General features: G+C 42.9%; 1 protein-coding gene across 3 annotated transcripts in view; it reads left to right on the top strand.

The window, feature by feature from the left end:
• Window positions 1–398: 398 nt before the first annotated feature.
• Window positions 399–9,867, top strand: part of LOC149321753 (histone deacetylase complex subunit SAP30L-like) — a 28,730-nt gene continuing 19,261 nt past the window's right edge. For 2 of the 3 annotated variants that reach the window (XM_089528004.1, XM_089528014.1), the window contains exons 1-3: window positions 417–788; window positions 5,463–5,585; window positions 7,665–7,763. In XM_089528004.1, the coding sequence (XP_089384130.1) occupies window positions 570–788; window positions 5,463–5,585; window positions 7,665–7,763 (441 nt within the window). In that variant the 5' untranslated portion in view covers window positions 417–569. Of the gene's footprint in view, window positions 789–5,462; window positions 5,586–7,664; window positions 7,764–9,867 lie in introns of all 3 variants that reach the window. The other variant, XM_089528023.1, reaches the window with a different exon arrangement.

Raw genomic sequence — 9,867 nt, 5'->3', positions numbered from 1 at the left:
AGGCATTTCAACTCTGGTCTCCGGTTTGAGAAATAAACCGGTTTGGTATCGCGTTAACTCTTTGTCTGGCTCACGGCTGTGGAATTCTGGGAGTTGGAGTTTGTTGTGGGCCCAGAGCGGAGCGGAGCTGAAGGAAGGAAGGCCCCCGAACAAACTCCAACTCCCAGAATTCCAGAGCCTAGAGTCAGAGCAGTCCTTCCTCCTTTCGGGCTTCAACCCTTTTCTCTAAGCCCCTCCCCTTCTGCAGGAAGTGTCCTATCTCCGCAGACGGGCGTCCGGCGCGTCCAATGGGCGCGGGGATCGGCGTGGCGCCTCCCGCCTCCCTGCTGCGTCGCCCAATGGCCTTAGGGGGGCGGGACTTCCTCCGGGAGGATGGAGGAGGCGGGTCCGTGAGGGTGAGGGAGCGCCTGCGGGGCGGAGGGCCCTCTCCTCTCCTCTCCTCTCCTCTCCTCTCCTCTCCTCTCCTCTCCCGGGCCCAGGGAGCAGGGAGCAGCGAGGAAGCGGAGGCCTCGGTGTTCCTCGCGGAGGCGGAGGGAGGGAGGGCGTTTCTGGGGCGGCGGGGGGCTGCGATGAATGGCTTCAGCACCGAGGAAGACAGCCGGGACGGGCCCCCTTCCGCCTCCGCCCCCGCCTCCGCCTCCTCCGCCGGCGCCCCGCTTTGCGGCCAGAGCTGCTGCCTGATCGAGGACGGGGAGCGGTGCGTGCGGCCGGCCGGCAACGCCTCCTTCAGCAAGAGGATCCAGAAGAGCATCTCCCAGAAGAAGCTCCGGCTGGACATCGACAAGAGCGTGAGTCTCTGCACAGAGACACCAGTTTCATTTGCAGGCCGCCTTTCTCCCAGAAGGGACCCCAGGCGCTTCTTAGAAACCATGAGAGACCCTTCAGAACAGCCGAAGCCACAGAGGCCCAGCTTCCCAGGCTCACTCGCCTCAGCCGGAGCTAATAGCAGCCCGGCCTCGCTGCCTTCATCGCCGCTCTCCGCAGCGTTTCCCGGGGATAAATGAATGGATCTGGGTGGCCAGGTGTCCTCCATGGAAAGGAGGACAAATGTAAGACGTCCAGGGGGGAAATACGAAGGGCAGGGCAACATGACAGCTGGAAAGCCCCACAGAGACCCAAATGGAGGCTTCTTGGCCCTGCCCCAAGTGAAGGACGTCCTGGGACTCCTCCTTCCTGGGCAGAGGACTGGAGCGTTGCACAGGTCCTGGAAAAGGAGGACACCTGGGCACCCCTTGGGCAAAGGGATCTTCTAGCACCTCTGAGACTAAGGCAGCATCTGCACTGCGGAAATAATCCAGTTTGACACCACTTTAATGGCCAAGGCTCAGTGCTTCAGAAGTCTAGGAACAGAGGTTTTGTGGGACATTTAGCCATCTTCCTCAGAGAGCTCTGGTGCCAGAGGAAACTACAATTCCCAGGATCCTATACCATTGACCCATGGCAGTCAAAAGTGGTGTCAAACTGGATTATTTCTGCAGTGCAGATGCAGCCTAACTGAAAGAAAGCAGTTGGTAGCATGAGGGTTCCTAGACTTGAGCCTACTTCCTCAGATGCATGTTTGTACGAAAAGGGGTTCTGCAGTTCTTTCTGGGAGGAAGTTGATCCCATTGGAAGAGGCTATCCTTACTGTTGGAGGCAAGCATTACTTAATGGCTGTTCAGCACTGCCTCATTTCCCCTCCAGAGTAGAATCATAGAGTTGGAAGAGACCGCAAGGGCCATCCAGTCCAGCCCCATTCTGCCGTGCAGGAACTCTCAATCAAAGCACCCCCAACAGATGGCCTTCCAGACTCTGCTTAAGACTTCCAGAGAAGGGAACTCTGCCGCTTGATAGAAACAATCTCAGCTACGAGTGGAAGAAGCAGAATGTAGTGTTTTCAATGCAGTGTTTGTGACAACTGACAGTTTATTGACAGAACACTGAATAGAGATGTTGCTCTTTGCAGTTATTTGGGGAAGGAGGGGCCGTGGCTTTTTGAAAAGTACTTTAACTGTAGTGATAATAAATGCCGAGAAAGTTAATTTAAATCAGGGTAGAACTACGGTAGTTTTCAGTTTTTACAAAATGTAGAGTGACACCAGTTGCATAAAACCCGCAATGCATGGTGCTTGGGACAGTCACATGTAGGCATGCGGGGAAACAGCCTGTGTAAAAAGTGCAGGATGATTGTGTGTAGCTGAAATAAAAGAGGTTGCAACCAGTCCTGAGCTCTTCAGGGTGAAGGTAGACGGGCCATAAACTGCCTAAATATAGCACATAACACAGACAAGTTAAAAATATTTGTCACTGACAGTTTGAGAAGGGGAAAAAACCACTTTCTAATAAAAGATGTGTGTCTGCATACTGGTAACTGGTGTATATACGGTTCTGACTGATAAATGCGCGTTGGTAGAGTTCAGACCATTGCCTTGGAACAGTTCATTAAGAAACTATCAGACCTGAAATCTTGAACTATAATTAAACAATCTCTTTTAAAGTGGGAAACTGCAAACGTATTCGTTTCTTGGCTAGCACTGTGCAGATCTTAGTGCTGCCAGCCAATTAGTATTAACATTAAGTGACATCTGTCACATCTGGCGTCTAAACTGGAGCATCATTGCTTGTGGCAGTAGGGAATTAGTAGCATTCAGCATTTTGATAAATTATTACTGCTCTTTGTAGCACTCTTCAGTGTAAGCCTGACTTCAAATCTTAAATGAGGGAATGATAGAAAGAAATGTTTTTCTCTGTCCCTTTGACTGTACCTCATTTATTCTTTTACAGATATGGATCAGCCTTGCAATAAACAATTCTTTCCAGGCAAGCAGCATGCTACCTACAACACATAGGGAAGCACATAAAACACATGTGTGCATATGTGCTTGATTAATTTTGTTGGACATACCTGCCAGGTTAGCCTAGCTGTCTTGCCAATAAAGATAATCCTTTTTTAGAGAACAGAGTTGGTTGCATTAGAGCATATTGTTCTTTAGCCCTTCCACTGTCCATGAAATTAGATATACGGTTCCTCCTCCAAGTCTGCGGACTTGAGATCCTCAGACTTGGAAATGCATGGAAAGGCAACTTCCATTAATGCGGATTGGGCATGTGCCTGCGATGCACGGGGCGTGCGTCCCATACAAGCCTATGGGGCTTGAATATGCGTGCATTTTGGAACTCACTTGGGGGGGGGGGTTCCAGAACTTTTCTATTCTGCTGTATTATATCTCCATTGCTCATGGTGGGTGCCATGTTAAATGATTTAACACCTACTGATGCACTTGGTTCTTTCATTGTTTGAAAGATAGAGACAGTTATACAGGCCCAAATTAGCACTTGATGTTGTTGTTGTTAATTGCCCTTGTGGCGATCTCGACTCCTGGCGACCCTATGGATGAGACATCTGCAAGATTCCCTGTCCTACACTGTTCTGCTTAGGTCCTGCAGACTCATACCTATGATCTCCTAACTAGAGTCCATCCATCTAGCATGTGGCCTTCCTCTCTTTCTACTTAGGTCCTGCAGACTCATACCTATGATCTCCTAACTAGAGTCCATCCATCTAGCATGTGGCCTTCCTCTCTTTCTACTTCCCTCCACCTTTCCTAGCATCATTGTTTTTTCCAGTGAGTCATGCTTTCTCATGATATGGCCAAAGTATGACAGCCTCAGTTTGGTCATCTTGGCTTCCGGGTAGATTTCTGGCTTGATTTGCTCTAGGACCTATTTGTTTATCTTTTTGGCTGTTCATAGTATCCTCAGCACACTTCTCCAGCACTACATCTCAAATGCATTGATTTTCTTCCTATCTTCTTTTTTAACTGTCCAGCTCTCACATCAGTACATGATAATAGGTAATACAGTGGCTTGTATGATTTTAACTTTTATGCTGAGTTGTATATTTTTGCATTTTAGAATCATTTCTGTTTGTTTTATAACCGCTGTCTGCATTCTTAATTTTCTCTGATTTCCTGTCTGCAGTCCCTATTTCTATCAATGTTTGATCGCAGGTTTGAGAGCTCTTTTAATACTTCAGTTTCTTCATTGTCTAGGTTGAATTTGTCCAGATTCTCCATTGTCATTATTTTTGTTTTCTTTATGTTCAACAGTAGGTCTGCTTTTGCACTTTCTTCCTTGATCTTCCTCAGTAGTTGTTCCAGGTCTGGGAGGTTTTCTGCTAGTATTATAGTGCCATCTGCAAATCTTAGATTGTTGATATTCCTTCCTCCTATTTTCACTCCTCCTTCTTCCGTGTCCAGGCCTGCTTTTCTTACAATATGTTCTGCATATAATAAGATGCAGCCTTGTCTGACCTCTTTGCCAATTGGGAACTGTTTCTCCATGTTCTGTTCTGACAGTAGCCTCTTGTCCTGAGTAGAAATTCCACATCAGGACTATCAGATGTGTTGGCACTCCCATGTCTTTCATGATCTATGCAGTCAAAGGCTTTGCTATAGTCTTTGAAATACATGCTGATTTTCTTTTGGAATTCCCTGCTGTGCTCCATTAGCCACTGGATGTTTGCAATGTGGTCCTTACACCGTTTTCCTTCCTGAATCCCACTTGAACGTCTGGGATTTCTCTCACCATGTATGGTTGGAGACTATGTTTCAGAATTTTGAGCATAATTTTGCTTGCATGGGAGATTAGTGATATGGTTCTATAGTTACTACAGTCTTTTGTGTCTCCGTTTTGTAGATGGGACTAATGTTAATGAAAACAAATGTTAGTCCCCTCAACTCTACTTTGGAAGCTCTTGTCCAATTTTGTAACTGTTTAAGGAAGGGCATAGTTTTAGTTTGAATGGGATGGAAGACTATACAGTGGGTCCTTGTTATCTGCAGGGGTTGGTTCCAGGACACCCCGTGGATACCAAAATCCGTGCATGCTCAAGTCCCATTAAATACAATGGTATAACAAAATGATGTCCCTTATACAAAATGGAAAATCAAGGTTTTCAATTTGGAATTTATAGTTTCTTTGGATATTTTCAAGCTGTGGATGCTTGAATCCATGAATAAAAAAATCCGTGGATAAGGAGGGCCAACTGTACGCAGTTGTATGCAGCCTCGTTTTATGAAACAGCTTCAGTTCCCTACTTTATCTTATTGAAGTCTGCTAGTTCATACCTGAAGAACTCACTCTTTCAGATGGGACAAAATTAGGACAGGGGATTGCAGAAGGACTATTCTTTTCCTTGGACTACAGATACTTATTAAAATTGCTCCCTTTGCCCCTTAACACAGACAGAACTGAGTAAGCCCTCTGGTACTAAAGCAAGTTGGTTCTATTCTTTCATTCAGTTGCTTGGTGCTTGACAGTTCAGAATTAAAAGAGTGAAAGCTTCTATCAGCACTGTCCCCCTCCCCTCAGAAAAATACCCAGCCTGTGTTGGTAAAAACTTTGCAACTGTCTGCTTGTTTTATAATTCATTGAGCCCTTCTCTGCTGTACTGTGACCACAGTGCATTTTTTAATCCTTAGGTAAGACACTTATATATCTGTGATTTCCACAAGAACTTCATTCAGAGTGTTCGAAACAAAAGGAAAAGGAAGACGAGTGATGATGGGGGAGATTCTCCAGAGCATGACATAGATGTCCCAGAGGTAAGTAACATAATGAAATTTGAGGAGGAGGAGTTTCTGTTTGGTCACATCTTGATCAACCTTTGTTTTTAATTCTAAATACAATATAGTAAATACACTACCTAATGTTATAATTGCATCTTGTATAATCATTTCACCATCAGTGGCTTTAGAGTGCTTCACTTATGCTGTTCCCTAGCATTTTACAAAACTCCCATTGCTTGCTTCATACAGTTAAATTCTTTTCTATCTCATGTGGACAGATCAATCATAAGTGGGCTTAGGGAGGAGCTCAGCAGCAGATCGCTTGCTATATCCTAAACCCTGCTGGATTGTACTAGCCAGAACAAAAAGTACAAGGATAGTTTTCTCAAACTTTTAAGCCCAGTGGATATTTACAACCATGACTGTGCTCCAGCCCTGCCAAACGGGAATTGAGTGTGAATAGGGTGCCAATATCAGCCCATCTGAGAAGTGAAGTAGCTTGATCAGAATTGCTCTCCAACTTTTTGTTCTCACTCTCTGCCAAAAAAGGAGAGTGGACAATTCGATAAATGAATTATATTTCATCCACATTGACAACTGAATTCACCACCACCACCACCATATTCTTTTATTTTCTTTATTCAGTCTATTTCTGTGTGTCTCCTGTCCTTTAGATTATAAACATGTGACTACCTAATTATTTTTCTGAATCATAAAACAAACTGAAATAGCAAAGAAGATTGCTGGAATCCAAACATGTCCTTTCATTTTGGTGGACATTTGTAGGATGATTCAGATTATAAACTTGAAAATGTAATAGCAATTCTTTAAGAGATAATGGAAGCACACTATGTTCCTGGACACCTGTCTGCCATCTAACACAGTTAGTTAGGAGGGGAGGCATGCGTTACTGCACCATTGCTTTTATTGAGTCTTGAGTTCCATCCTCAGTGGCTCATAACTATGTAATCAGAGCTACTGCACAGAAAAATGTGCTGTTTGTCACATAAGCTTTATTTTTGTTGTTGTTGTTGTTGTTGTGTCCTTTCAAGCTGTTTCTGACTTAAGGGTTTTCTTTCTTCAGAGGGGGGGGGGTTGTCTTTGCCTTCCCCTGAGGGTGAGAGAGTGTGACTTGCCCAAAGTCACTCCATGGGCAAGACACAATTTGAACCCCGATCTCCAGAGTCATAGCGCTCAAATCAGAACACCACACTGGGTCACAAAGCTTTCATTAGATAACTTGATTCTTAATGTATGTAGAGAGATCTTGTAACAGATTTGATACTAACAAAAAGAAAGAAATTGGCAGAATGAGCTTTTGTAGACTTCAGTCTACTTCCTCAGATGCATTTGGTGGAATGCAAACCAGTTACAGACATATATATGTCTGTTGGCATATATATGTCTGTGCCTGGCTTCCACTCCACCAAATGCACCTGAAGAAGTAGACTGAAGTCTACGAAAGCTCATGCTGCCAATTTCTTTCTTTTAGTTAGTCACAAATCTGTTACAAGATCTCTACAAACTGATTCTACAGACTAACACAGCTATATCTTTGATCCTTAATGGGGTTTTTTAAGCCCCTATGCACTAGAATACAGATTGGGAAAGTGGTCCTCTAGATGATGTTGCACTACTCCCATTATCCCTGGCTATTTGACATGGTGTTTAGGCTCCCATAATTTGGAGGACTTCAAGTTCATACTAAAAACAGAAAATGTAATTTCTTAAAGTAACAGGTTTTTATTCTTAAAAAATAGTTAAATCATTGTTTGAACTGAATGTCATCTTTAAGTAGAATAAAGATTTAATCTTTTAGGATAGCAAGAACAATCTTCTGTTAGCTTACAAACAAAATTGCTAGGATAGTATGTTCTTGGTAGTGAACCTACATATTGGCCACAATGTAGAGAGCCACACAAAACCAAGACACTTCTACCATTTGTTGAAATAAAAGTTCTCCTAAAGCTATACTACTGTGCTACTGTTTGTGCTCTAGTTATCTTTTTAGTGGATCTTGAGCTGGAACAGCGTACGTTTCTTGTATGCTGCTTCTTAGTGTGCATATGTGTTTTAAATATGACTGTATGCCTTTTCCTTGTCATTCTTTTGCAGGTTGACTTGTTTCAACTTCAGGTAAACACTCTACGGCGTTACAAAAGGCATTACAAGTTGCAAACTAGGCCTGGGCTCAATAAAGCTCAACTAGCTGAAGTAAGTTGTATATGAGAGTATACCGAGTGTGCTGTCTACTTCAGCAGTCAAGCATGTTTATATTTTGTACTAATTTTCACTTGTAATTCTAATTAGCTGTGTTTAATAATGCCTACATATTTTCAGTATGTTATTAGAGCCTTGAGCTTTGTAATTTTTCTCATATGGAGAAATCTGGACAGGTGTGGGATGCAATTTTGTCTCAGTTAATCTGATTTTTCTCTTTTCTTTCTTCCCCAGTCATTCCTTTAATAAACCCTACAAACCAGTAAATTATCTTACATGTCATTAGTTAATATGAACAAAACAAAACATAGCAAGCTCCAGGAAAAGAGATTCCACTTTAACATTAGGAGGAACTTCGTGACAGTAAGGGCTGTTTGACAGCGGAACACACTCCTTCCTAAGAATGTAGTGGAGTCTCCTTCTTTGGAGATCTTTAAGTAAAGGCTGGATGGCCATCTGTCAGAGATGCTTGGATGGAGGGGTTCCTGCATGGCAGAATGGGGTTGGACTGGATGGCCCTTGGGATCTCTTCCAACTCTAGGATTCTATGAGTCTATGAAAAGTTCTGATGTCACACCGAGTAAATATTCATATTCTTTCTTTCTTTTTCACTAGATAGTTATATATAGGTTTGTTCCGATTGAAAAGTGGTATCTGTTCAGTAATTTATATTTTTCTTAGTTGAACAACTAGGCTGAACTTAACACTTTTCAATTCTGTATTGTTCTGTTGCACATATGACTAGGACTTCAGGGAAATCTTGACTAGCCTGTTGCCTTCCAAGTGTTTTAGACAACTCACAACATACCTCACTCTTGATCATATCACTTGAACCAAAATGAGAGTTGGATTCCTAAACATTCAGAGGACACTCAGTTGAGGGAAACTGCTTTAAACTATTAAAAGTGTCCCATGCTCATTTTATCTCTATAATGCCTATAAAAAGCCTGTAAGATAGGTCAATATTGCAAGTGAAGGAGATCTTACTGTAAAAAGTATTGGCTTACCTAATGCCAATAGGTTAAAGATAGCAAATACAAGATATGATCTTGAATTCTGTTGGTAGTTCTGATTAGAGAATACCCATTGAATCCATTCTTGAATGATATGCCTACACTTGTGTAAGTACCATTGACCCAATGGGCCTGACATAGGTCCAAAAACCACTGCAGAAATAACCCAGTTTGAGACTGCTTTAACTGTCCTGGCTCAGTGCTAGAGAATCCTGGGAATTGTAGTTTATTGTGGTATCAGAGTTCTCTGACAGAGAAGGCTAAGTGTCTCACAAAACTACAGTTCCCAAAGTTCCCTAGTAGTTAAAGCGGCCCCAAACTTGATTATTTCTGCAGTGTGTTTTGGACCATTGTTAGGAATAATGATAGGATTTAGGCCCCATAGTGTGGGATTTGCAGCATTGTCCACTTGACTATATTATTTTTGCATATATGGTATCCACTGTGCATATTGTACATAATGGCTTGGGTCCTGTTTTCTTATTAGGAGAACTCTGCTCATGAGAGTCTCCTGGTGGTGAAAAGGGTAGACCCAGTTCTTTGAATATGCCAGCCACAGTTGCTGGCGATACATCAGGAAGAAACTCTTCTAAAACATGGCCACATAGCCGAAAAACCCACAAAAAACTACAGTAGACCCAATCTTTGCCAATTTCCTTAAAGTTTCTTGCACCATCAACATTTGCTTGGGAATATTAGGGGATTGTCCAGGAAAGATTCTAGAGCAGATAATTAAGCTGAGAGTCTGTGAACACTTAAAAAGCAATGCCATTATCACAAAAAGTCAACATGCGTTTCTGGGAAACAAGTCATGCCAGACTAATCTGATCTCCTTTTTTGATAAAATTACCAGCTTGGTAGACAAAGGGAATGCTATAGATATAGCATATCTCAGTTAGGCCTTTAACAAAGTCATCCATGATATTCTTGCAAAAAAACTGGATTTGTAATTGGTTGATTGGCTGAATCCAATTGCTCTTCTTCCTCCTGGAGAGAAGTGACTAGTGGGGTGCCACAGGCTTCTGTCCTGGGCCCAGTGCTAATCAACATCTTTATCAATCACTTGGATGAAGGAATGGAAGGCA

Source organism: Sceloporus occidentalis, unplaced genomic scaffold (assembly GCF_023333645.1).
Source record: "Sceloporus occidentalis isolate IW3139 unplaced genomic scaffold, rSceOcc1.0.p SCAF_1, whole genome shotgun sequence".
NCBI lineage: Eukaryota > Metazoa > Chordata > Lepidosauria > Squamata > Phrynosomatidae > Sceloporus > Sceloporus occidentalis.
Note: the sequence above shows the minus strand (reverse complement) of the source record. Positions and strands in the feature narration are given on the sequence as shown.